The following is a 27,772-nucleotide window of genomic DNA, read 5'->3' on the forward strand; positions in this document are numbered from 1 at the left end:
CGACCTGATTCTTTGGTATATAGATACAGACATAATGAGCAGGGTAATTTGAATTTGAATTCAAATTTGAATCCCACATTCAAATGCATACAATTTTTAGAGAGAAATCTGTTACTCTGCTATACACATAATATACAATATGTATATTATTATACATATGCATGTGTATATATAATTCGTTATACCCAGTTTTTCCTCTTCTAAATCAGTGAAAGATAGGAGTATATTTACCAAGAAAGTACCCAAACAGCCCTGAGAATAGAGTATGGAAAACCAACCAAACAAAAAATAAGGTAGCTGAGACAAATAAATAGAAGACAAAGATACTGCAAAAGGAGTCTGAACTGGCTCCATGCCCCATTTCCAAAGCTGCAGAGACATTTACTTTGATGGCCCACAACAGACTAAAGGAGAGTCATCCCTTGCCTTCAACATTTAACTCTAAAAGCTGCAGATGTCTGTCCTAAAACTCCGTAGAATCCCACATTCAAATGTATCAAATATGAAAGGGGTTGGGGTGCCATGGCTGGGGGTCCATGGTGGGCCACTTAAAAACCACTGTCCCAGAGAGTGACTCAGAATGAAGGCTTCGTCCTCAGCACGTCACCACACACAGCTCACCGGCGCCTCCCAGCTCTGTCCCTCCCAAACCCGGCCAAGCAGGGCAGACAAGGTAAACGGCCGGTCACCCAGACAACAGTCCCTGCGGAGTCTTCAGACCCTTCTTTCTAATGTACCTCACTGTTCTGCTCCAAAGGGCAGAGAACTAAGAACAGTCAACACGTCAGCCCTTTCTTAAGCCAACCTCATTGGTGCTGTAATTAGCGGAATTTTCTTCAAGACCCCTACGTGATAAAATTTTCATATTTAGTTACCACTGCTGTGGTACCTGCTTTATTTTTCTTCTTATAAAGGTCTTCACGGGAACTCCCTGGCGGGCCAGTGGTTAGGACTCCATGCTTTCACTGCCGTGGCCCAGGTTCAATCCCTGGTTGGGGAACTAAGATCCCTCAAGCCGCACGGCGAGGACAAAAAACAAAAAAAAAAGCTCCACATTTTAAGGGGAAACTAAGATACAGCTAATAAGATGCTGCTAACTTGCTGTCACTTTACCATCAATTCATCCCAGACACTTGGAACACTCCACAGACCACACAGAGGCACAGAGGCACAGAGGTCTGAAAGTCAACATGTGAGGAACGGCAAGCAGAAATCCCACTTACTGTTTTCCATAAACATTTGAGAAGGTAACAACCGTATACTCGAATAAAAATTACTAACTTACTTTAAAAAATCCTTCTAAGGACGCACCATGGGTTCTGAAGACAAGCTGCCTTCTGCCTCTCTCAAGCTTCCAGATTAAACAGTAATTAACATCGGACTTAATGCCCACCTTCTTTTTCCTCTGGCAGCTTCATTAAGTACTCAAGGATATTCATCAAGCTTTGGATCTGATGCTGGACAGTAAATTCACAACAGACTGAAATCCAAAATTCAGTGTCTGCCTCTAAAACAGCATCCTGTGTAGAGGAGAGAAGTAGGTCATAAACTGTACCTCTCCAATTTATGTTACTTAGTAAGTACAAATAAGGGAAACGTTTTAAGAGTACTTCTTGGCACAGAAAGCCACTCCACGCTGTTCCTTATGGTCACGTGTATGACCAGAGGAATCAGGTACTGAGCTTCTTACATAAAAAAGCCAATTTATGAGAATTATGAGGCATAATTCCAGGATAAACTGCATTATGATATCTGGCAGAAATGAACATATTACTTTACTTGGAGTAGGCTCTAGATCTATTCCTGGATCCCATGTCTAAGAAGCCATTTAAAAACAGCCCTGGACGTGTAACTTCTGCCCTCATCTCTCTTCAAAACAGGGCTCTTCAAAACTGTCACCTGCATCTCACTGACTTCAGTGACACCGACCCTCCTCCCCTGCCCCCTAAAATGCCTTCAACACCATGTTCAGGAGACAGCTTAATTCCTGTACAGCTGTACTCTTTGGGGCTTAATTAAAATACACCCACCCAGCATGGCATCAGCCTAGTTTCTTAGAAAAGTCAAGTCACCCTCAGGAGAGCCCTGTTGCTCCTGAGGGTATTCAGTGCCTCAGGCTCTGGAAGCAATTTCAAAGAATGCTAGAAACACCTTTGAAAGCCCTTCTGCGCATACACTGTTAAGTAGTGCACACTAGGCATCACCAGCCCCACGTTTAAAGTGGAAAGTAACACAAAATCTGTGTGAAACACCCCCCGTTTTTTCTTGTCACCGCGCCCTACGCTCTGACCTTTTCTCCGAAGGCAGCCACCAGCACTGTTTTGGTGACATACTGTTCAAACAGCAGGAGGAGGAGAACCCAGAGGAATCTCTCTGCGCCCAGGGTGCCAACAAGCTGGACGAGGACAGGCAGGCGCCTGTGCTCGGGCACGTGGGGCAGCGCGTCCACAAACACGTTCATGATCTTGACCACGATGCCCTCCACGTTCCTCGTGACTTCTGCAGAGTCGCCACCATCAGACTGCAGGACAGCAAGCAGGGACACTGAGTAGAAGCAAATAACCCTCCAAGAGACAAGCTATAAGCAGACACGAAAAGGCCTTCAGATGTGCCCCCAAAAAGTTATCAAAGGAATTCTAATAATCAAAGACCAATCGGTAAGTATTCAAGGAGCATATATAGATTATGTCCTCGGCACTCTGTGGCCCTGAGGGGACTACAAAGTGCATGGCGTGAGCACTTCCCCAAAGGAGATGTATCATCTCCACGAGACACAATACACTTGTGAAAAGGTAACAGGAGGCACTAGATGGCAGATGCCAAAGACGGGCCCTGAGAGCAAGGCTGCTCTCGGGCTGTCCTGCAAAAACCAAGCAGGATTTGAGTTGTGCCTCGAGAAGAACGGTTTAATCTGAAAAGCAGAGTGTGGCAAGGCCATCAGCTCCCTGCTGCTTTCAGAATAAAGTTCAAACCACCTGGTGTGGGTGCTCAGAAGATAACAGCCTAATGGATGAAAGGATGAAGGAACAAACACCTGCACGAATGGCTAGCCCGGTGCCCCTACTTCCACCCGCTTCGGCTCTCCACGTCCCTCACACACACTGCGCACACCACCCCCAGACAGGGACTGCCTGCCCTTTCAGGGGGCAAATCCTATCTCCTCTTCAGACCCATTCAAGTCCAGTTCTTAATAAAGTCTGTGTGGTCATCCTGGCCCACGTGGACCTTCCCCTATCCTGAACTCTTCAGTGTTTATCAAATACCACTGGCATATACCATATTAACGCATATCGTTATTTTCCTTTTTATATACGTCTCCTGTAATGGCCAACTTGCTGGACAGAGAATACCAACCTTGTACCAAGATTAAAAGGAGGAGGTGCTGGGTATGGTCATCGCTGAAATGGTCAATAGCATGAGGAAAGACAGTGACAACAGTGGGGGTAAACAGAAAACGCAAGTGGACAGCCATGCCCATTCATGTTCAAGGCTACTTTTTAGTTTCAAAGTCTTCACTCCTTGCCGAGACTAGTCCGGCAGAGACCAGGTCTCACTCATCTCTTTGTGTACTGAGCTCTCAAGGGAATGCTCGGTAAATGTTTGTTGAATTGTATGTTAACACATTTGCTCTAAAACTTCCTATTTCATCGACCTACACAGGGGTCTTATCAAACTGACGCAATGTCCTGAGATACACAGTAAATGTAAATGCACTTTGTCAGAGGAATGTTAAGGCACTTGTATAGTTACACCCTGGCAGTACAGCAGAACCAGCTCGGCATGTTTGTAGGTATTTCTGGAAAAGACATTATTTCCAAGAGTACTCCTTAGCTTCACCACTTTAAAATTTAAGGGGCATATAAATACCTGAGCATTTCAGAAAGGCTTTTCACGTCATGTATTTACCACTACTTGAATTTCATTCTATGTAAAATCTTAAAAATCAGAAAAATAACACCCATGACGGTGGAAAGACAGCTTACCTGCATAAGTGCCGGAATTACCATTTTCACTGTCTTGTTAATGACTTGAAAACTGTAAGTATCATCTAGACGCATCACATTGGCTCCCATAAATGTAAAAATAGACATGATGTTGTGTAGAACTTTATCCTGAAAGAAAACACATTTTTCCATATTTTCCATTTTAAGCAGCACATCAAGTATCAAGATTCATTAAAATCAGCAATAAAAAGAACTCAAATTAAAAATAGGCAAAGGATTCGCAAAGACATTTCTCCACAAATAAACCAACGGTCAATAAGCACATGAAAAGATGATCAATATCAATTATTAAGAAAATGCAAAATCCAAATCAGAAGACACCACTTCATACCCACTAGGATGACTATAATAAGACAATAACAGCTGTGAGGGAGTGGGGACATAGAACCCTCAGACACTGCTTGGTGGGTACAAAATGGTACAGACGCTCTGGCAAACAGTCTGACAGTTTCTCAGAAAGTTAAGTTGGCGTATGACCCAGCAATTCCGCTCCTATTGAAAACACTGAAAACATATTCACATAAAACCTCCTATACGAGTGTTCACAGCAGCGTAACTGTTAACAGCCAAAAAGTGGAAACAACTTAAATGTCCGTAAACTAATGATAAACAAAATGTGGTATACACGTACAATGGTATATTATCCAGCCATAAAAAGAATACTGATTCAAGCTTCACAACGGAGGAACCTTGGAAACGTTACATGAAGTGCAAAACAGACACAAAAATGGCCACGTATTATAAGATTTCATTACAGGAACCGTCTAGGATAGGGAAGGTAGATCAGGGTTGCTGGTGGTAAAGGAAACAGGCAGTGAATGCTGATGCATACGGGGTTTCTTTCTGGGGTTGATGAAAACATTTAGGAAGTACATAATGGTGATGATTGTACAATTCTGTGAATAAAGTAAAACCAATGAATTGCATACTTTAAATGGGTGGCATTTAACTATATATTCATATGGCATACGAACTATATTTCAATAAAAACAAAAGAAAAATATCAATGATTCTTAATTTTTTCTGGATTATCAACCCCTTTGAGATCTACTGACTCTACACCAAGGGGAAAAAAAACCCCATACGCGTTAAATCTTGCATGTGATTTTAGTAGATTAAGAGACCCGCTAAAGGTCATGGAAAACCAACTCCAGATTAAGTACATCTGACCTAAATCCCCTACATGAAAATAATTTCAATCTCTTCAAAATTTTTTAAATGACGTATTTCTATAAGGAACACAATTTCTTTAACTGAGGTACTTTATAATCAAATTAATTTTAAGTCACTGTGAAAGCTGTGTGAGGATTACCTGAGGATTCACGGGATTTTTTCCAAATAACACTAATACCACCACTTATTGGATAGCTACACTGCACCTAGCACTGTGCTAAGTGCTAACAATAAATTATCCAATCCCATTCTCACAACAATCCTACGAAGGTTACTATTATTCTCCACTTCACAAAAAGGGGAACCAAAGCAGAGCAAGATCAACCAGCTCACTGTCTCAGCTATTAAAGAAACAGGGCCAAGAGTCCCATCAGTGCTGTAAGATCCAAAATGTCCACTGAATTCAGAACAGTGCAGGCCTACGCATTTCCACGGAAAAAAATATCTGCTTAAGTCTTAAATCGTTAACACTTACAGGAAATATTCCAGCAACAGTACCCAAAAGTAAAAGGGCATGGTGATGGGTCTGAGGCATCTCGGAAACGCGGATGCACTGAACTATCAATTCCACGTTGAACTTCTCCTCATCGAGAACATCTACAGGGCGAGAAATAAAAAATCTCTAAGTGGTAGGTACATTCATACTCAGAGTAGATAATCCTTCCCCCCTTTCCTTCCAACAAATTACACACCTTTTGGTATTTTGCCGCCATCTGGAGAGAGTTTTTGGCAGATGTTAAGCAAACAACTTAGAATTAACTGTTTGGTGTATTCCATACTTCCCTGCTCCGGTGGCAAAGGCTCTAAACACCTTCAGGATGCCCGGAAGAGAAATGATGGGAAATGAAAGAGTTGTACAATTTCAGTGCTGCATTAATGACCACTGTCCAGAACACATATTAAATAAACATTTAATTTAAAATAAAACATTAACATTAAACATTTAATGTTAATAAAATATTAACATTATTTAAACATCAAATCTAGGGCTTCTCTGGTGGCGCAGTGGTTGAGAGTCCACCTGCCGATGCAGGGGACACGGGTTCGTGCCCCGGTCCGGGAAGATCCCACATGCCGCGGAGCGGCTAGGCCCGTGAGCCATGGCCGCTGAGCCTGCGTGTCCAGAGCCTGTGCTCTGCAATGGGAGAGGCCACAACAGTGAGAGGCCCGCGGACCGCAAAAAAAAACAAAAAACAAAAAACACATCAAGTCTAGAGCCTGCGCTCTAAAGCCCACAAGCCACAACTACTGAGCCTGCATGCCACAACTACTGAGGCTCACGTGCCTAGAGCCCCTGCTTGCCACATCTACAGAAAGCCTGCAAGCAGCAACAAAGACCAAATGCAGCCAAAAATAAATAAATAACCTTATTAAAAAAATCAAAAAACATCAAGTCTATAAACATGATGTAAGATTTCTAACTCTGATTCTTCTAGTGCAGGCAGGCGCTTATGTCACATTACCTCTCCTCTCTATCGCACCTTCCATCAACCTATTTTAAATCTCCTTAGAGGACAACCTTGAGAATTACCTTCTTTTTGGACGAGAGCACACATCCGCGATGCAATGCATACACTATAGCTATCTAATAACGCACACCTGAAAAATATAGCAGGTGTCACACTATATCCTTAAATACAAGTAATGATGCCCCCGGGGACATGGTGTTGAAAGTGAGGAAGGAAAGTAGGCTGGAGAAAGCGCTCATTTATTACGTAATACAGGATGAAGGTTAGTTTCGGGCCCTGGCAACGGGTTCCTATAATCATTCTTTAAATCTTTCAACTATAGTATTCAACTTGCTCTCTTTTACAGACTAGCTAAGGAAGAAGTGACTGTGAAAAGAGAATGTTAAATAAAATAAGATGGGCAAGAATTAGAATCTCATTCTCTCACAGGTCAAAGGCAAGTGTCATTACCTTGACAGCAGGTTAAAAAGAGTCGGTATCAATATCTGAGGACTTTTGAGTTTCTTTTTGTGCTGTAGTAATTCTAGGATGAGGGTTGCTCTTTGCCAGTAAGAACCTCCAACTTCCTGAACAGATTCTAGATCTTGTGATTTTCTGGGAAACAGACAAGACAAAAAGTTAGAAGAGTAAGCATTATCAACGCTAATAAGTAAAAATGACTGTATCTGATTATGCCCAATTGATGGGTATCAAAAAATCACAATGGTTCCAAAAGGTCCAAGGCCCGGGGGACAGCAGTGTCCTCACTGCATTCACAGCTCTTACTTCTGCTGCATCTTCTGCCTCCTTGTTTGCTGAATTGTGCCTAAGGACTTAGTTTTATCTGGTGGCTCCAGTTCTATTCTGACTTGTTCAGCGTTAACGGAAATCTGGAATATGAAGGAAGAATGGGTGATGACAGGATTCCATGGGTTAAAATTAGAGCAGTTTACGGTGATTCAAACAGATACAATGAACATGTTTCTGTCCACTTTGTCCCCCTACAACCCTACAGCCCAGTCTAATCCCCAAAGGCAAATATCACTAACAATTTCTTATGTATTGTTTGGGAAATTTTCCATATACCAACAGCTCTATAAAGATTAAACACAGACAGACAGACAGACAGACACACACACACACACACACACACACACACACACACTCTCTCTCTCACAGAGGAGCATATTATGGACACTGCTCTGTGCCTTAATTTGTTCCACTTAACTCATCTTAGACATCTAAGTAATTATGTTAAAATTCTGAAAACTGCAGAATCTGGATACTAAGACTTTACCACACTATTATCTATTTTTGTGAAAGTATTTTCCTAAAAAAGCACAACAAAGCAAAACACTAAGTAACTAGGTGGTTATTCTGATCAACAGCTAGGTTTCAATATACATATAAACCAATGAGCAGATTCTCAATTCCATTCTATATGTCATTAAACAGCTATTTAAATCAAGCAGAATAATCCACGACCCAGCTGAACATGAAGCCACCATTCATTCCTGTTCTTGTGTAAGAGGGAGATCCTCCCTAATATGAGTAAGATCCAAACTAACATACACCCTACGTGTTCAAAACTATAATTATTTCATACAATAAAAATAATGATGGGGCTTCCCTGGTGGCGCAGTGGTTGGGAGTCCGCCTGCCGATGCAGGGGACACGGGTTCGTGCCCCGGTCCGGGAGGATCCCACATGCCGTGGAGCGGCTGGGCCCGTGAGCCATGGCCGCTGAGCCTGCGCGTCCGGAGCCTGTGCTCCGCAACAGGAGAGGCCACGGCAGTGAGAGGCCCGCGTACCGCAAAAAATAATAATAATAAAATAATGATGAAGACTTATAACGTTGATTTTGCACTTTCTCTATGACTTCCTTTTCCATGATTCTGGTTAATGGGAACATCTGACTTCCTAAAAGCATTATAAAATGGAGGAAACTTAAACATGGTATTACTTGGAAGAGAGTAAACATCAATAAACAAATGGCAGGAAGTTTGCAACTTACCCCTTTAAAAACACTGCTAACAGTCTGAGCACAATGTGAGTTTTTACAGTTCACCAATAAATCAAACAATGTGCACAAAAGCTTCTGCTGAACCTTTTCATCTGAAATAGCTGCAAAAAACGGCTTCGTAATCTAGAGGCAGAAAAAAGGCAATTGAGATAAATGAACAAACTTCAATTCCAAACATGATCTTTCTATCATTCTCTTTTACAATGTGAAACTGGTCTCCATTTCGTCAGTTTAAATGACTCATGTACATCATTCAGTTTTGCAAAATGGGTCAAATATATCATATTCCTTTAAGATATGCCCAGTCTATTTTCTTGAAGTAAAACATTACAGATCTTTGAAACCCTGAACATGCTTTAGTTTCTGACAGAAATCACTGACCTTTTCGAGGGCTGTAATCTGAATGGTTGGCATTCCTGTGCAAAGTTCCTTTGTTGTGTGCACAGCTTTTATAAATATATCTAGACTCTTCGGGTCCTTATGTAAAAGGGAAGCTGAATATTCATTATATTTTCCCAGAATGAGACGCAGAGCAGTGACCTCATCTTTCAGGACAACTGTGGGCTCCTTCTGGATCTTTTCTAACAGTTGCTCAATCACAGGCAACAGCTGAGAAAGTACCATCTAAAGTTTGGAAAATTTATTAGTAAATAGTTATCTATGTGGATACAAGTTTTTGCTTGCTGTACAAAGATATCCGAAGATATGCTGCAAGACTGGAAGCTTAGCCTGGAGGAAAAAAACCAATAAAATAATGACCTCTTAAGACACGGGGATAGCTATTAATCCAAGTAAGGCACCCAGGTCCCCTCTGACAGTTCAGTCTGTAACAGTCAAAAGCTCCAAACCCTTTAGAGATGACAGGAAAAATAATCTGTGAGCATCCTAACACTTTCTGAAAAGAGGAAATACAAACTCAAGTTTTGGACTATAAAAATAAATTGTAGTTTTTCTACACTACATTTCCAATGCTGTGTAATTAATATTAATTCAAATTATGTATCTGAAGTCTTTAATAACTCAACCAGGAGTCAGCAAATTACGGCTTGCAGGCCAAGTCCAGAGGACCGTCTGTTTTTGTCAATTTTGTTTACTGAAACACAGGCATGCTCATTTGTTTACATCCTATCTGAGGCTGCTTTCGCAATACAATGGCAGAGCTAAGTGGCTGCAACACATTCTGTATGGCCCACAGAGCCTAAAATATTTACTCTTGGTTTTTTACAGACCAAGACGGTCAATTCCTTGTTTATACCAGGGACGACACAGAGCTGATAAAGGCCATCTGTTTGCTTACAACAAGACAATATAATCAAATGGCTTTTGCTCCATTTGATCCCTCTTTTAGTTCAAGTTGCAGTCAGTCCAAGAACGGTAAGGTCCACGGGCGTTTTTGGAACACAAGGATGAGAAGCAGTTTTTCTGTACCAGCACAAACCAACACACAAACATGTGATTCACAACCTCTTTCTTTTGAATCACAGGCTTCCTTGACAACATAATGAAAGCTTTGGATTCTCCCCACAGAAAAATGTACAGCCACATACATTTTGAAAATGAGTAAATGATTTTGGAATGTGCACAGACTTTTACGTTCAAATATATTATTTTGTGGAGGATTTTCACCTGAAGAACAAACAAAAACTAACAGTTTTTCAGCAGTGCATCGCCAGTGTTTTTCCCTGTGTAACTGTAAAATTCATTTAAAATCACATCAATGATGAGACAGGGATAACACACAATTTTAAAATGGAAAGAAACTCACTAATATTTGCTTTTTGTATCCTGTATCTCTTTTCTCCACCTCAACTCTTCCCCCTCCCAAATTAATAAAATGTTCACATCTGAGTGTATATATGCAACTTCACAAAGTCTTACGCACATGTGAGCAGTTACAATAATCTTTAGTAACATTACATGGATTGGACAGCCCACTTAAACTGCACATACCTCACTGCTGACGTCCTGAAGTACTTTCATCAAATCTTTTGCAATATAAGATGGGCAACTATATACACAATAAAGTAGGTTTTTCAAAGTTTCAGACAACTTCTGATGAGATTTCAGCTTCTTTTCTCTCTGTAGTTCCTCAAATAAAGTAGCCAAATCCTAGTATACAAAAAAAGAAAACCGGATTGGAAAAAAAAAAGTTACATGCACTACTTACGGAAGATTCTTTCCCAAATGACGCGACACTGCTCATGATTTTCAATACCCTTAATAGGAAAGGGTATCACTACCCATCAGGTAGCTTACTATCAAAAGCTAAACACTGGACTAAATTAGCCAGTAAAAAGATAGCAGAAATGAAACATGGCATTGCTATCTTTTTAAAATGGGGGAAGAAAGATGTGCAGACATTGACATATCAATTTCTAAATTCAATGACTTAGTCAATAAAAATCCCTGCAGGGCTTCCCTGGTGGCGCAGTGGTTGAGAGTCCACCTGCCGATGCAGGGGACGCGGGTTCGTGCCCCAGTCCGGGAAGATCCCACATGCCACGGAGCAGCGGCCCGTGAGCCGTGGCCGCTGAGCCTGCGCGTCCGGAGCCTGTGCTCCGCATTGGGAGAGACCACAACAGTAAGAGGCCCGCGTACCGCAAAAAAAAAAAAAAAAATCCCTGCAAAGCAGAATGTCAAGAAAGGAGAAAAAGGTTCATGTGTCCACACGGGCATACACACTCTCAATCTTCTTTGCTACTGAGTTTACCTGAGCAACATAGGTGGCATCTGAGGTGATCTCCTCTGCTTTAGGAACCACATGATCTATGATCAGATGAAACTGGGATGCCACTCCGCTGAGGGCCTGGAGACAATGAATGGCAGCCCTACGTACTTCTTTTATGGGGCTTCCCAGATTAACGAGTAGAGATGTCACCACTAAAACCAAAGGGAAAAAAATTTAAGTAACGATTCAAAACATTGAAACAGTGTAAAACTTCAATAGTACCAAAGGGTGCAAGATGCAAGTTTTCCTCTCAACTCCAACTCCCTCTCTGAAGACCAGTCACTGTTTAATTATTTGTTTTCTATTCTAGAGAAGTGTTAAGACATTTTCTGTTATATTCTTTTGAAAACACACAAATGAGACCACAGCATACATATCCTGTTCTGCACCAACTGCTATCACATCTCAATGTATACTGGAAGGGTTTTCCATATAAGTACATACGTATCTACATTAAATATCCTTTTAAAACTGTATACAAATGCTCCATTGTATTTTACTTTACTGGTTACTGTATTTTACCTTACTGGTAAAAGTTTAGATTGCTTCTAGTCTTTTGGCATTAAAACTGCTGCAACAAACACCCTCTACATACATCCTTGCACAAGAGTGCAGGTGAAATACCCATCTGTGCGTGATACTTTGCAGATATTTTGTCCTGAATAGATGTTTGTTTTCACTTTCTTTTCGATGCGGAAATTTTATAGCTTTATAGAGGAATTTTTCTTATAGTTTTACATGCTGCTTTGAAAGGTGCTCCCCACTCTAAAAGAGTTTTAGAAGTATCTACCTCTAGTATTCCATATTTTCTTCTAACACTAAAACTAAGTTTTTTTTAATGTGAAATCTTTAGTTCAGGTGAAATTTTTGTCTAAAGAATAAGGTTGGAGTCAAGCTTCTTTAATGTTTGCAAATGGTTAGCAGATGTCCTATTTAACAGTCAACCTAAGAACCCCACAGATCTGGGATATCAGCTTTGTCATTCATACATCTCATTAGTATCTGAAACGTATCTATTTTACTTCTAGAACCATGTTCAGTAAAAATGATGCACTTAACAGGAATGCTTTTGTTTCGCCAATTACGTGGCAAAAGTACTAGCTTTTGATTTGAGAAGTATTTTCATCATGTTACTCCTACTCTGCTGTCACTTCATTAGGAGTAATTACTGATTTTTATCTCATGCCTTTTCAGATCTTTGGACTTGATTATATGGGTTTTCTCTAGCCAGTTATATAATAGAATACCTTGTTTTGAACCAACTTTGTATTTTGGAATGAACTCTGGGGAAATGTTTATTTTCTAAAATAATGTTGCTGGACCCAGCAAGTATTTTATTTAGAATTTTTGCATCATTATTAAATACAGCCATCGTCTTTTATCTGTAAGGATGTTGTGCTGGTTTTAGACAAAGAATCTGGAAGCTTTCCTTGGTTCTATGCCCTGCCCACTTCAAAAACATTGAAATAACCGGCTTCAAGGACCTGGTAGAAATCAAGTGAATCAGGGTTTCTTGAAGAAAAGTCTCCAGGATAAAGAGACATCTAAATTCCTTTTATGGTAATTAGTTATTTAAGCTTTATTCCATACTATTTACTGGGGCAAATTCTGGTGATTTTTATCTTGCTGGAAGTGATCCATTCTACATACACTACTTCTGGAATGCTAAGAAAGAGTGTGACAAGCTTTCATACTCTTCCAGGAAGGTCATATGAAAGCTGGAAATCCTTCCTGGTCTCCATGACATTAATTTATAAAGTAAAGCCAAAAATGAACAGCTGAGAAGTTGAATTCATACGAAGGGCAGCATCAGGCCAAGATATCTGTTTGCTAAAATTCCCAGTAGAGTGGGGCAGAGCTTTCAGAAAAAGCCAAATTCAAAAACAAAGTACTAACTACTATGGTTACTATGTTCAAGTAAGTTACTGGAACCCAAGGTGGGTTAAACTACATTATTTAAGCAATCAGCTGCTAAGTATGTCCTTCCACTTAAAAATCTATGTGACTTCATTCTCCCAACTAATTTTTTTCAGATTTGAAATAGCATATTTTACATAAAAGCTGAAAAAAATACTTGAGTTTTGCTTTTAAACATGTAGATAAACTTACTATGTTGATAAGGCATAACAAACCAACAGCAGCCTCCAGCTTACAAACGTTAAACTCTTATTCATTTAGCAAAGACTTGCTCTATGCAAGCCTGAGCTGGAATACATATTTGCAAAGAAAGTAAAAAAACTGGTTAGATTCCCAAGCCACTGACAAAAAGTTAACTCATACAATTATATTAATATTGCAAACCCTTTTTCTTTTGCACAGCATAATATTTTCTTGTAAATATATGAAAACAAATACCAGCCAACACTTCCTAGACTCCTAAGGGAAAAGGTATGGCTAGAAGCTCACTGTGGATTCACAGTGGAGTGCTCTGAGGACAGGTGCAATGAGGAAGCAGCCCTCTAGTTGAGGCCCCGGGGGACTCTAGTGGTCCTTGAGCTTCCATGAAGAACAGAGTGCATCTCCCCTGTTTTCAGTGGAGTAACTGTGACATATCTAGGCAGCATAAATGCAAAAGTACTTCAGGAAGTGGGGAGGTGACAGAAGGCAAGACAGCACGGGTAGAAAGGGAGCCCGTCTTGCAGCAATACCAGAGGAAAAGTTAGGTCCTTTGGTCATGCTATGTACAAAGAGGCATATATTCCTCAGAAGCCACTGCCTTTGATGCCAAAGGATAGCACATTTCACACCTAATTAGAAAATCTAACTACTTATGACTTCGTTTTTTTGAAAACTCATAAGTTTAACAGTAGATAACTATTTTAATAAACTATGGTATCTCCACACAAAATATTCTGCAGACATTTAAAAAATATATATAATTCTATATTTATTAATATAGAAAGATGCTTACAATGTATTCATTCACAAAGTTTAAAAAATGCCCAGGACATATACCCTGAGAAAACCATAATTCAAAAAGAGTCATGTACCACAATGTTCACTGCAGCACTATTTACAATATCCAGGACATGGAAGCAACCTAAGTGTCCATCAACAGATGACTGGATAAAGAAGATATGGCACATATATATAATGGAATACTCAGCCATAAAAAGAAACAAAATTGAGTTATTTGTAGTGAGGTGGATGGACCTAGAGTCTGTCACACAGAGTGAAGTAAGTCAGAAAGAGAAAAACAAATACCGTATGCTAACACATATATATGGAATCTAAAAAACGAAAAGAAAAGTTTCTGATGAACCTAAGGGCAGGACAGGAATAAAGACACAGACATAGAGAATGGACTTGAGGACACAGGGAGGGGGAAGGGCAAGCTGGGACGAAGTGAGAGAGTAGCCTGGACACATATACACTACCAAATGTAAAATAGATAGCTAGTGGGAAGCGGCTGCACAGCACAGGGAGATCAGCTCGGTGCTGTGTGACCACCTAGAGAGGTGGGATAAGGAGGGTGGGAGAGAGACGCAAGAGGGAGCGGATATGGGGATATATGTATACATATAGCTGATTCACTTTGTTATACAGCAGAAACTAACACAACACTGTAAAGCAATTATAGTCCAATAAAGATGTTAAAAAAAAAAAGTCCAGGAAATTCACATCCGAAAAACCTGAATAAACCTTCTTAAAAGTAAATCCACCTTAAAAAGGGACTGCAATATTTCAGTAAGTAGTGGAGAAAAAATTACATTTGTGGGATTTTATTGTGTAAGTAAAACTTAAAATTGTATATCTATCTCACATATAACAAAATTTTGGTTACAACTGTAATTACGTGCTCTTTCAAGGAGCTAATAAAAGATAAATATTGAGAAATTGTTCTGGGGAAAATGTATGATCATTCACTTTGCTTTCATAGAAAATTTATAACAAGTGATTTGGGAATAAAAAACTTAATCAAGACCATGTTCAAATTCTCCACAGGCCGCTCTCATTCCTCTGATACTTAAATGATTCCATCATCCTCATCAACTTTTTCATCTTCAATCACTATAGGGTCTAATTCTGACAGATCCTCTCATTTGTCAATAGCTTTGCAAGTCAATCCACTTCTCAACAGCATATTTATCAACTTTGTGAAATTCTGCATCTTTTGCAAAATTTACAATTTACTTTATATAACAGAAATTTTATTTTTGGGTGTTTCATTAGTGAGCGCTCAACCTGAAAATTACTTTATACCTGATAAAAGAGATAAATCCAGGAGGGTTGCTTGAATGGAGACCAATTTAATAATTAATCAGTTGAATGCTGGATTGTATTATGATGGTTTGGCTTCCCTAGACAGCCCAGTTACTATTCAAAAAATGAACAGATGGATATTAAAAACCCATGATTAACCACCTGCCATTTTTATTATCTGTTTTGGTGAGATTTTGCCACTGACGTTTAGAACTTAAAAGCAATACTTAGAAGTAACCAAAAACAGTCTACAAATACACAAAAATACATAAGCACACAAATACATACATACACAGACAGAAAGAGTATCCACCCACACTAATAAAAAAATACAAGAAATTCTCCAAACTACAACCTTCACACACCACACGTGGAGAAAGAATTACCATCTGGTCGCGACGGAACAGAACGATGCTACTTGCAGTACCTGGAGAAGATGCGGATGCCAGCTGATGTTTACACTGAGCTTTCTGAGAAGAGAGCATTGCAAAGCCCACATAAAGAGCCTGAGTCTGCAGCACCGTTGTCACCCTGCAGTTAAGTGGATTTGAAAGGCTAGAACCATAGGTCCACAAAACAGAAAAGAACTTGAATAACTGGAAAACATCTTCTAGATGTACCTAAATTAAAAACAAAACACAGTGAAGTTTAATTTAATTTTTACTCACATAAGCTGGTTCCAAATCCTCTTTCCACTAGTGTACAATTACAGAAAACAATTTATTGCAACATTTTGCTTTGTCCAGTCACTTAAAATTATTCTCCGCTTGGTACTCTAACCGACTGGGAAGGGTGTGAAAGAATTTAGACTCACTATAATTTTGCACTTGAACACATTTAACAACAATGGAAAGGATGAGGTTGCCAAGCAGAAAACCAAGACAAAAGTGATGTCGGGAAGCCTCACTAAGAAAGTACCATGAGGGCGGAGTGAGCAGTGTCAACTGTGTCAAATGCTGTCGAGAGGGCAAGTAAGACAAGAGCAAAGAACTGACCACTGGGCGTGGCAGCACGGAGGTCACGGTGCCGTGATGAATCTCTTCACTGAGCGACTGCATATCCTAAATCACCTCTCTGAACTGCAGTTTCTCGTTGGTAATGACAGTAGTCAACCGAACATATCTGGCCATTGTGATTACTAAACACCTGAGCAGGCCTAACACATGAGGAGGCCGGCAGCAATGTCAGTCTCCGTCCAACCTACCGACGGGTGTCACGAATCAGCACTGCTTTACAGGGTCTGCATCCATCACCACACGCTCGTCACTGTCTAAAAGTCTACTTTCATGTTCATTAAAAACTGTCATAACTCAAAGAATCTACAACATCTTCTTCAAGGGGACAGTCTGCCTGAAAAAGGTGAGCTAGTACCTTCATGAAAAGTTTCATCAGAACCCGAAAATGGACGGTGTCAGCACCACTGAGAACCAGCTCGAAGAGCCCAATGAGCAAGCACAAGTAGTCTCTGCTGTCTTCTTTCAGCTGCTCGGGATTCCACCAGGTATCGTCTACAGGGGTGTGAAGAGAAGGAGAAAAGGTGCATAAACTTATGCGAATACACCGCTGGGAACTTCTCATTCAAGACAAAGAACAAGTTGTGGAATCAATAACTCAGTTTTCCACAGTATCACATTCAAAAGATTCACAGCTTGTCCTACCTTTAGGAAAAGATTTAGGAGCCTTTAGTGCATGAATAAAATTTTTCAGTGAAAACACGAGTAAAACTGAGTCCTCCACAGCAATCCTCCGGGCAGTCTTGAGCTGTTCTACATAATGTGCCCACAGCTCCAATGGTATCCCTCTGTCCATCATCAGCTCAAAATTCCATTCTGAGGGGATCTCCTGAAATGTTAAAGGAAGCAAAAATAGCACAAGTTTAAAGGGGTTCTGAACATGGGTTATACAGATGGACTGCAATGGCTATATGACTGCGTAATTTGCAAAATCTTGTCTATATGTGTATTTGGGTGGGGGGAGGAATAATAGTTTTAATCAGATTTTTAAAGATATCTAACCATCACTATTCACAAGACACAAATAAGTTCATCATGGCTTCATTTTATCTATGTTTTCTTAAAACATCATCCCTAAAAACAAATGTTATTCATGTAATTTATCCTTGTCAAATAAAGGGTAGTCACGTTTCTAAACAGAAAAATAAGGTACTGGATTTCCAAGAGATCCTTAAAGGGACTTTTCTCATTTCATACTTTTACTGCTTATCTGAAGGAGATACATGGTCAAATCCCCAAACTTGCAGATGATTCTAAACAAGAAGCAAAACGTTAAGGTGTTTAGATATTACACTACAAGCACCAAAAGGAAGCATGAGAAATGGTGCAGGAAAACAACAAACGAGACTCCACGTAGGTGAGCGCAGAATAATAACTTGGTAGTAAAATAACCCAAAGCCAGACTTTTAAGATAATGTCTCTAGTGAGGGATTTCATTGGCTCAAAGTGCTGCTACCATCGAAAAGATGCTCGGGTCTCTCAGAAAGGGCATCAAATATAAAACCACCTGTTATCTACGTGTGTATAAAACACTCGATTTGTCCACACTTTACCACTGAGAACAAATACAGTCCAGGTCACCACACTTTCAAAAAAATAAAGAAATTAGTTAAGAAGGGCTCATCTGGGTATGTGGGTGTGTATGTATGTATTTATTTGCCGTGCTGCGTGGCTTGCAGGATCTTAGCTCCCCGACCAGAGATCAAACCTGGGCCCTGGCAGTAACAGTGCCGAGTCCTAACCACTGGACTGCCAGGGAATCCCCTGGGTTACTTTTTAAAATATGAAGATTTAGTCTCTTAAAGTTTACATAAATTTAGCTATAATGGCTATGACCAGAACTTATAAAATCCTGAGAGTATAAGTGAACGTCAAAAAGATGGGATTTGTTGAGCATCTCCTACAACAAGGAACCCTCTGAAGTCTGGAGAACAAATAAAACCAAGACACTATTAAATACAAGACACTATTCTATGGCAGATATTAAAAGGAATAATCTATAACCCCAGGGTGTGGTATTTCGTAAAAATATCAACAACTGAAACATGTTCCTTAGTAAGACTGTTAAAGAAACATGTTCCTTAGTAAGACTGTCAAAGACTGAAAACATGTTCCTTAGTAAGACTGTCAAAGATAATAGTAAGACTGGCAAAATCCAAATTGAAATAATACAAAAGATCTATTCTAGTAAACAACAGAATGAAACAATACTTTATTCAAGCACTAATATATCTAGTGAATTCCTCACCACTAGATGTAGTTAAGTATAGCTTGGATACTTACCCAATAAAGATGATACAGGGGAGAGTCAACTATCAGACACAAACACCACAAACGTGAAATTCCATGATTCAATTAAATTTCTTACAAAGACAGCACCTAATCCACTACCTACCGCTACTCAAGGCTGACTCACATTTCACCCCTAGAATCCAAACACTCAGCATCTCAGCCCCCGATTTTCAGTTCTGCTGTGATTAACAGGCCAGGCAGTCACTTTTCTAACATTCAATTTTCCAGAGAGTTTGCACTCCTTACCACTGTAGTAATGACACTTTCAAGCTTCTTTATTTTTTTCTGCAAGAAACTGAAGACTCTTGTCGCAAATGGAAAATGAGTTTCTTTTAAAGACGAACAGCAGGAGACAAGTACAGCCATGATCACGTGAAAAGTCACTTTCTGCTTCAGGCTAAAGGACTCCTTTTCTCCAACACTTATTAAATCCTCCACCTTGAAAAATAGACAGACTCTGTGAATGGTAGCTCTTGGTTTGCATAAAAACAATTTTTTCTACCTCTGCCTATCTAGGTATCATGTATTTCATACTTAGAGTGAGATGATAAATATAAAACCTTAAAAAAGTAGTAAGCATTGATTTCTGGGTAACCATAAAAATAAATAATTTCAGAAATTATAACGAACACAACTGCACTTGCCAACTGGATGTTTTTATGCCTTTAAAAGATTTACTAAGGCAAAAGAAAATTTCTCCTCTTTTAGATATTTTGCTATTTTAACAAAAAATATGACTTCAATATTTTAAATGAGAGGAAAAAAGGTTAAAAAGTAGACATTATATTCCTACTGGTCCAATATACAACCAGGATGAAATAAATTACATAAAATGTTAAGGATTTCAAACAATCTGCAAAATATACTAAACACTATGTTTTTAAAATAAAACAAAGTACTCAAGAATGGAAAAGTTATTTTAAAAAAAGAAGAAGAATCTAGTAAAGCAAACACTGAGGATCCAATAAGATTATGAGAAGGAAACCCAGGGGGTTGACTTCAACAACATACCTACCATCTTTAACATTGAAGAGGGATCCCCTGAATTTATATTGTCAGCCAGCAACTCAATCATCTTCTGACTTGCTACACCAATTAGTTCTCCTGACTTTGTGCTTTTAATCACATTTTCAAGAGCTGTTTAAAAAAAAAAAATAAGGAACTGAACACCAGAGGGCCCTTATGTTACTAACACTCACCTAAATATCACGTCAAGTAAAGAATTTAGGCAAAAGTCTTACAATTTTCCTACGAAGTTTTGCTTTTTATTTTTCTTTTCATAAAATTACGAATTCTTCAGTGGGTCAGTGTCCTTTTCACTGTATACTTTCCATATTAGCAAAAATTTTAAAATATCTTGCTGACATGTAACACAATGAACAATTTCAAATAACAATCACTGCCAATTTTTAATTATGGTTATCTTTTTTTAAAGTGTCACCTGTTCACTTTTTCTAAAAAACAACTGAATTTCTTACCTTCTTTCCAGCCTCTTAATAAAGGATGCAGAGAGCAAATTCCTGATTTTGATAAATATATAGCCATTTTCATCTCAGCAGATTCCATATCATCATTGCTGATGACCATAAATGGCAGCAGGTGCACCACCACCTGATTCGACAACTGATCATTTTCACTCAGTATCTCTGCTTTAATTAGTATGTCTGCTGCTATCTCAAGCACGTTGTACCTAAAAGATACATAAACACATTTGGTTGAGACATATTAGAGACTTCAGTTCAGCAAAAAATCATCGTTCCATTTTTCCAGCACATTTTTCCAGCTCAACTGACACCATCCTGGTCTCTTTACCAAACACATTATTGAGAAATATCAAGACAGCACTTAAAATCCATGCTAACAAAGGAGTTATCTGGGACATTAATTTTAAACCAACTCTGTCAAATCTTTCTTTTTGAGAAATCATTAGGTTAACTATAACATAAAACATATCACACTATACATCTCAACTCCACTAGAAATCAGAGATTCACTCATCAGTTCAAAAAATATTATCTGAACACATACTATATGCTAAGAACTAAATAGGACACAAAAACCTGTAAGACATGTTCTCATCCTCTAAGGAGCTTAGTCACTTTTTCATGCAAAAAGCTTAGGTGACAAAAATGAAATAACAAAAGCTCATCAAAACATTACAGAAGGTATCATGTGATTCTGAGCTTACTTTTTACTTATTTGTAATTGTTTTAATTATAAAGTGTAATATATTATCCTTGTAAAATAGAAATACATTATATGAAGTAAAAAATTAAAGCTCCTTCCCATCCTACTTCCCAGATCTCAGTATTATATCATACATTATACACTTCTTTTTCCATTTTATTATGAAAAATTTCAAATATAGAGAATATTACAACAAATCCATACAAACCCAAATAAAAGTGAACTTGATATAAGAATTTCAGGCACTTCCCTGGTGGCGCACTGCTTAAGAATCCACCTGCCAATGCAGGGGACATGGGTTCAATCCCTGGTCCGGGAAAATCCCACGTGCCGTGAAGTAACTAAGCCCGTGCGCCACAGCTACTGAGCCTGCGCTCTAGAGCCTGCGAGCCACAACGAGTGAGTCCATGCGCCCAGAGCCCGTGCTCCGCAACAAAACAAGCCACTGCAATGAGAAGCCCACTCGCCGCAACTAGAGAAAGCCTGCGCCCATCAACGAAGACCCAATGCAGGCAAATATAAATAAATAAATAAATAAATATATTAAAAAGAAAAGAATTTCATTAATTTATTGGTATGAGGAGATACAAATACATACCATCCCTTATTTTTTGAAAGTTCTGCTCTTTGAAAGAGATTCAGGAGATTTGAAACTGTCACTTCTGAACTAAACTGTTGTTTGAAAATCTAGAGAGAAAAAAATACCCATAAGTAAATTTTTGCTTGCTTCAAATATGGTGCTTGTTAAACGAACTTTAAAAAATTATGAATTATAAAGAATTTATCTCCCAAGAATTCCAGTATAATTTAAAAGTTCTATGAGAGCAATTTCACAAAAGTGCCATTCAGGATCCAATTTCCCAGGATCCCTACGTGTTTACTACTGGTAAAAATTCACAAAGCACTTTTCCTTTTTAAAAGAACTTCCAAATATATAAAGTTGTATGATCTAATTACTCCCATGTGCTTTCCCCAACCAGGCTTAAGGCTGTGCTCTCAACAGAACAAATTTCCAGTGAAAGAATAATTTCCAAATACGCTGCTGCCTAGAGCAGAGATTCATGTGAGAAGGGTAAGTAAAAATTTACAAACAAAACATGCACATCAATGAACAACAAATTCACTCACCTCAAATGCACTTATAGCTGACAAGACAACATCTATGCTATCATCACCTAATCGGGTTAAAATAGCTTCTTTAATGAAAGACTCATCGATACTCTCCTGAGCAATAGAAAAAAATATTAATTTAGTTGTTGCTAAAACCTCTGAAGACTTTACATTAGAAAGAAAGTATGGTTTTGTGAAAAGCACTCCAAAATTCCAGTTAAGGAACACAGGTTCTGCTGCCCCAGATGCGAATTCAAAACTAAGCACACTCGCGTTGAACCAGGCAAACTCTATAAGTCCTTTTTAGATGAATAATTGTTTGGTACAAACTCTTTCCAGTTTCCATTGAAAATATAGTAAGATGTGCAATTAAAATACAATTTTGCATTAAAGAGTTCATCTTGTTAAAATGAAAACGTAGATTTTGGGAGAGCACAAACTAAAGAACCAGAATGTCTAAGTTTAAATCCCAGTTCCACCACTTACTAGCTGTGCGACCTTGAGCAAGTTACATAACCTTCCTAGGTCTCATTATTCTCATCTATAAAATAGGGCTAATAATAATACCTACCTCAAAGGGTTGTTACAGGATCAAATAATACATATCAATACTTAAAACAGTGCTTTAGACATAGTAAGCAGTGTTAAAAGTTAGCTTTTAATTTTCAAGGTTTTTACAAGGATGATGACACGTGCTGATGACAGTGCAGTCTGCCCCCAAAAGTTCATATTTTTCTTTTAAGTAACAAAAGAAAATAAAGCATAAAATCATTCACAATAACAGAAAAATAAGACTGCTAACCAAACTGAATATACCTCTACCTGTAGGTGGTGAAAAGAAAAAAAACAAGTAAATAAGCCCACAGAAAATAATTTATGTCGGAACATTGGGAGACAAAAAGTAAAATCCCTAAAATTCATAAAACTGAAGTCAAAGTTTAATGCCAAATGCCAAAATTTTCTCAAAAGCTAACAAGTAGCCAAATAGCTCAATGTGGAATTCGAGAACAGAACCTATGTCCAGACATTAACAGAGAAGGGAAAAGGAAATCAAAGCATGCAAAGACAGACATTAACTGCAATTACAATACTAAAGCCTCTAAGTTGAATGTATACACTGCCCTTCACTGAAAAAACTAACAAGTCCAGAGGAGGACAGGGTAGGACGGGATTAAGGATAAAAGCAGGAAGGATAAGAATGGCTTCAAGAATATTAGGAGATTCCAGGAATCTCGCTTTTTATTCTAGGTGCTGAAATCTTCCTATTACAACAAAGAACAGTATTCACTGAGTTTAATTATCCAACAAATCAATGAGACAAACCTACCAGCAATTTATGAAAGAAACATAATTTGTACCGGATCAGAAATGAATCAAGCCAAGCAATATTTTTCAAATTTGAATACGTCTACCACTTTAAAAATTATGTATAACTCTTTAAAAATATAAGAGAACAAAAATATTTTAAAAATATTTTTTAAATTACCAATTGAAAAGTAAAAAAACTAAAGAAAAAGCAGTAAAATTTAAAATTAAATAAACTTAATGTGGTAATTATGATTAGCTGAAATTAAATTCTACTTGTAATATGAATCTGGTTTTAATGGCCATGACACAAGTTTAGAGTTCAGTGTGTTTATACTACTATGTGCTATGGAGAAACTAAACTCTGGTAGCATTTTTATCTAGTCTAGAAATTTTCCAAATATGCAAATGGTAGTACATGAGATGATTTTAGATATTAACAGATGAACATTCTTATTTCAAACTGTATTACCTACAGTAAAATGTACATACAATTAGCACTTCAAACGCATGATTTAAAAGCTATGAAAAAGATGAAGAGGATAAAGAAGTATAAACTACTAGGTATAAATTAAGTTACAAGGATATAAGGCATAGCACAGGGAATATAGTCAAAATTTTGTATTTACTTTGTATGAAGTATATAATCTATAAAAATATTGGATTACTATGTTGTACACTTGAAATATAATATTGTAAATCAACCATAACTCAATTTAAAAAAAAGAAAGCTATGTGAAAAAATGAGTCCATTTAAAAGAAACTAAAGAAAAATTTAAAAAAATAATAACATCAGTGGTCAGCTAATACAGCAAAAAATTTGCTTGAATGACTAAAGTTTGGAAAATACTGCTCTATTTGAATCACTGCAAAGTCTCTGTAAAATATCATTTTGTTCTAAAGGCTTTATTTACAAATTAAGTCAGCTTCTGTACTTACTATTAGGAGCCACCAAAATTTTAAAGCCAAATGCAACTGGCAGGTACCGAAATCACGAACAGGGCTCCAAAAGCTATCATTCTGATGTCCCCAAACACGCTCATGTTAAACTTAAGACTATCAAATTCAAATTTCAAAACTAAAAAATTCTCAGATAATTTATGACCCTCTGTAAATTAATCTATAAATCGCAGGTTGAAAAACTCTCAACTAAAGCTAACCTAATCATCTGCAACGTGGAAACATATACAGGTTACAACGGTGGCTTCTGGCACGTATGGTCCTAAACCTTTGTCCAATGAATGCCCATATTCTTTATTAGGCTTATCTCTATAATTAAGCAGCATTGATTCTAGGTGGTAACTTCAATTTCTTATTCTAGAATTACACTGCTCATCATAAGGGTAAAAACATCACAAATGAAGCCTATGTGACACAAACCTTTGATGTTGTCATGACATTTTTCAGATGATTAACGGCCAGAAGTCTCACAGGAGCAAGTGGATGATTCAGACTGAGCATCAAGGAGGTATCAGAATCTGCTAAAAACTACAGGATTCAGCACAATTACCACATGATCTCGCCATTCAATCTGAGCAGCACATGATCAAGAAGAACCAGAGAAAACCACCCCGAGCTGCCCAACTTATTCAGTAACAACCATCTAATTTCAGAAACCAAAAAGTACACCAAACTGAAAGTAAAAAGTAAAGCAAAATCTTTGTCTCCAGAACAGAATATGAGTAACAGCAGATAAAAATCTGTTTTGTAAATGTTGTGATTTCATGCATACTTGTGTCTACATGTAGGTTTAAATTAGTGAAGTAATTCTATGAAGTGATTTTGTATTCTTTACGTATATCTGATTCCAAGGTGAAAAGCACCTAAGATAAATCACTGTATTAGCGCCTAAATGAAAATATAAATCAAAAAAACTGATCACTGAAGAGAATGCAATTCATCTAAATGATGTAACAGTGACACTCAAATTAGTGACGACTTTATTTATGTATTGATAATTAGACTACGAAGGAAGTCTATCAACATATGGTTTTGGAAATGAAATACCATTAAAGACAAAAGTCTAATTATGGAAGAGAAAAACCCAAACAATCATATTTCTCTTCCTAACATTTATTTTCAAGGCTAATTTTAAGAACTACTTAAATGTCTAACTTCTAGTATAAAGACTTAGGGCGAATCACCAGAAAATTTCTGAAGTTCTAACATAATCATGAAACAAAATCCACTTCCCTTTTCCTAATCAATGACTTAAACAGCCACACGTGGCTGGTGGGTTCTGCACTGGAAAGATAAGGGTACAGGAGAAAGATAAGGAACACTAGAAACCTACGTTAGGCCATCTTTTGGTGATTGCTGATGAGCATCATATACAAAATTTCCAATCGCTTTTCCAGAAATAAGTATCAGGTTCACAGTTACCTAAAAATCACTGTACCCTTCTCCAATTATTTAATTCCTGCCTCAGAGTCTTACTTCAGCTAACTAGGCAAACTGTATAAAATCTTCTCTCTCTATGAAACTTCCCAAACAGAAGTGAAGTAGCAAATTTCCTTCCAGAGCTTTTCAACTAACCACACAAATACCCATAAGTGTCATAATTCCCCTGAAAAAAAAGTTACCTGATACTTTCCACCACTTGCAGAAAGAGAGATAAATTGGTGAAAAAGCTCCTGTTTTTTTAGGTCTGTAATTTCCTTTAGGCGTTCCTCTAATACGGCATCTAATGTTTTGGGATATCTGGGATGAAATTAAAGAGTTAGTTCATTATTCGTAACAAAGTTATTAACCACACACACCATACATGTATAAAAAAATATATAATTTTTTAAATTACTGAGACTGAGACTTAAATTTTTGACAAATGGAACATATAAAACCAAATGATATTGATCAAGTTTGTTACTATGACTCTTTCAACAACAGAAAGTCTATATAAAAAAAATTATACTCTCCATAGTCCCCACACAACCCCTATTTTCCCTTATATTTCAAATATATTTAAATCCTGTAATTGTCCCTTCCTGAAAAGGAGAACAGTATCTTTACAATTCATTCACCATATTAAGTTGTGACTTGTGAATCATCTCTTTATAAAACAAGAGGTACACATTAAGAAGGGCACAAACACACACACAACTCACCTGCTTTCTACAAGTCTGATAAGTGGAAGAAACTGCTCATTAAGCAAAGATACTTTATTAGAATCGATTTCTTCCTGTGAGCTATATGAAATATACTCCTCAAAAAGAAGGCTGCAGAGCAAAACAACGCAGACATGAGAGTTACTATTTATTGAATACCTACTAGGTTCTAGGTGCTTTAGAAATATTCTCTCTGTCAGACCTCTACAAGATAGAAATTAGGCTCATTTTACAGATACAAAAACTCAGACTAAGAAGTCTTATACTTTGCCTGAGGTCAAACAAGAACAGCAACAAGAGGCAATCCTCAGTGAGCCCTATTGAGCCATAAAAAGTAGAGCAGGTTTTCCACCCCTGTCTGAGTCCAGAGCCAAGCTCTCAACAGTACTTTGCATATTTAACCTCACTGAATTCACAAGCCAACTACGGGAGCAAGAGACAAATAACACGCCCACCGGATAGGTACCTGCCCAACGATACACAACGGCAAACCGAGATCCAGGCAGCCTGACTGTCAGAACTTACTATTCTACTAGCCGGAGGCGATAAGATTTAAACCTACATCTGACCACCATGACTACATTCTTTTCAATGCATCGAGTTGCCCTTCAAATAAGAAAACAGGAGGCTGAACTACCTTTACTTCATGCCAACCCTCAATATTAAGTTTCTAATTGATATTTACTGATTACCAACTGTGATGTATTGTTTCAGGCATTTTGGTCCACTTAGTACTAGGAAATTTTAAACAACCACAAATTACATGTAGTATAACCCAAATTTACTTTCACTATTAACTTTCCATGACCACATATAAGCACTAAAGACAAACAAGAGAAGTTACGTTTTCTGTTGCCACAATTATTGGACTAAGTACTTATAATTAGATGAAATGGCATGGACAAAGCAAGAAATACATTATAAAGGGATACTGGAAAACTGTTAGCCAACCCTCAAAAGTATACTAAGCCACAAAAATACAAATCAAAAGCATGTCAAAAGTAACAGCTTACCTAGCCAACAAATGGTCTAAGTTGTTCTTCAGGTATATATTTGTAAGTATGGCTTCTAAGAGTCTCCTATAGATTTGACCATCCATCTCTTCAGTTTCTTCCCCTAAGCATATACAACAAATTAAAATTGATTGGGGAAAACTTTTCCCGCATGTGCATGCTATTAAGT

At 38.0% G+C, this 27,772-nt stretch overlaps 1 protein-coding gene across 3 annotated transcripts in view; it reads right to left on the reverse strand.

The window, feature by feature from the left end:
• HEATR1 (HEAT repeat containing 1) overlaps positions 1-27,772 on the reverse strand; it is a 48,026-nt gene that overhangs the window by 12,084 nt on the left and 8,170 nt on the right. For all 3 annotated transcript variants that reach the window (XM_022553203.3, XM_022553201.3, XM_022553202.3), the window contains exons 9-31: positions 27,604-27,706; positions 26,591-26,701; positions 26,069-26,186; positions 24,867-24,974; positions 22,200-22,295; positions 21,670-21,758; positions 20,363-20,574; positions 19,900-20,021; positions 19,131-19,322; positions 17,238-17,421; positions 16,951-17,087; positions 16,007-16,199; positions 11,359-11,528; positions 10,599-10,757; positions 9,030-9,272; positions 8,640-8,771; positions 7,412-7,515; positions 7,097-7,240; positions 5,870-5,988; positions 5,653-5,774; positions 3,984-4,112; positions 2,291-2,521; positions 1,394-1,520 (exon numbers count right to left, since the gene is read on the reverse strand). In XM_022553203.3, coding sequence (XP_022408911.1) covers positions 1,394-1,520; positions 2,291-2,521; positions 3,984-4,112; positions 5,653-5,774; positions 5,870-5,988; positions 7,097-7,240; positions 7,412-7,515; positions 8,640-8,771; positions 9,030-9,272; positions 10,599-10,757; positions 11,359-11,528; positions 16,007-16,199; positions 16,951-17,087; positions 17,238-17,421; positions 19,131-19,322; positions 19,900-20,021; positions 20,363-20,574; positions 21,670-21,758; positions 22,200-22,295; positions 24,867-24,974; positions 26,069-26,186; positions 26,591-26,701; positions 27,604-27,706 — 3,345 coding nt within the window. The remainder of the gene's footprint in view (positions 1-1,393; positions 1,521-2,290; positions 2,522-3,983; positions 4,113-5,652; positions 5,775-5,869; positions 5,989-7,096; positions 7,241-7,411; positions 7,516-8,639; positions 8,772-9,029; positions 9,273-10,598; positions 10,758-11,358; positions 11,529-16,006; positions 16,200-16,950; positions 17,088-17,237; positions 17,422-19,130; positions 19,323-19,899; positions 20,022-20,362; positions 20,575-21,669; positions 21,759-22,199; positions 22,296-24,866; positions 24,975-26,068; positions 26,187-26,590; positions 26,702-27,603; positions 27,707-27,772) is intronic.

The sequence above is a fragment of the Delphinapterus leucas genome, chromosome 16 (genome assembly GCF_059928025.1).
Source record: "Delphinapterus leucas isolate spDelLeu-1000000601 "Yukka" chromosome 16, BTC_Dleu_Yukka2, whole genome shotgun sequence".
NCBI classification, from domain to species: Eukaryota; Metazoa; Chordata; class Mammalia; order Artiodactyla; family Monodontidae; genus Delphinapterus; species Delphinapterus leucas.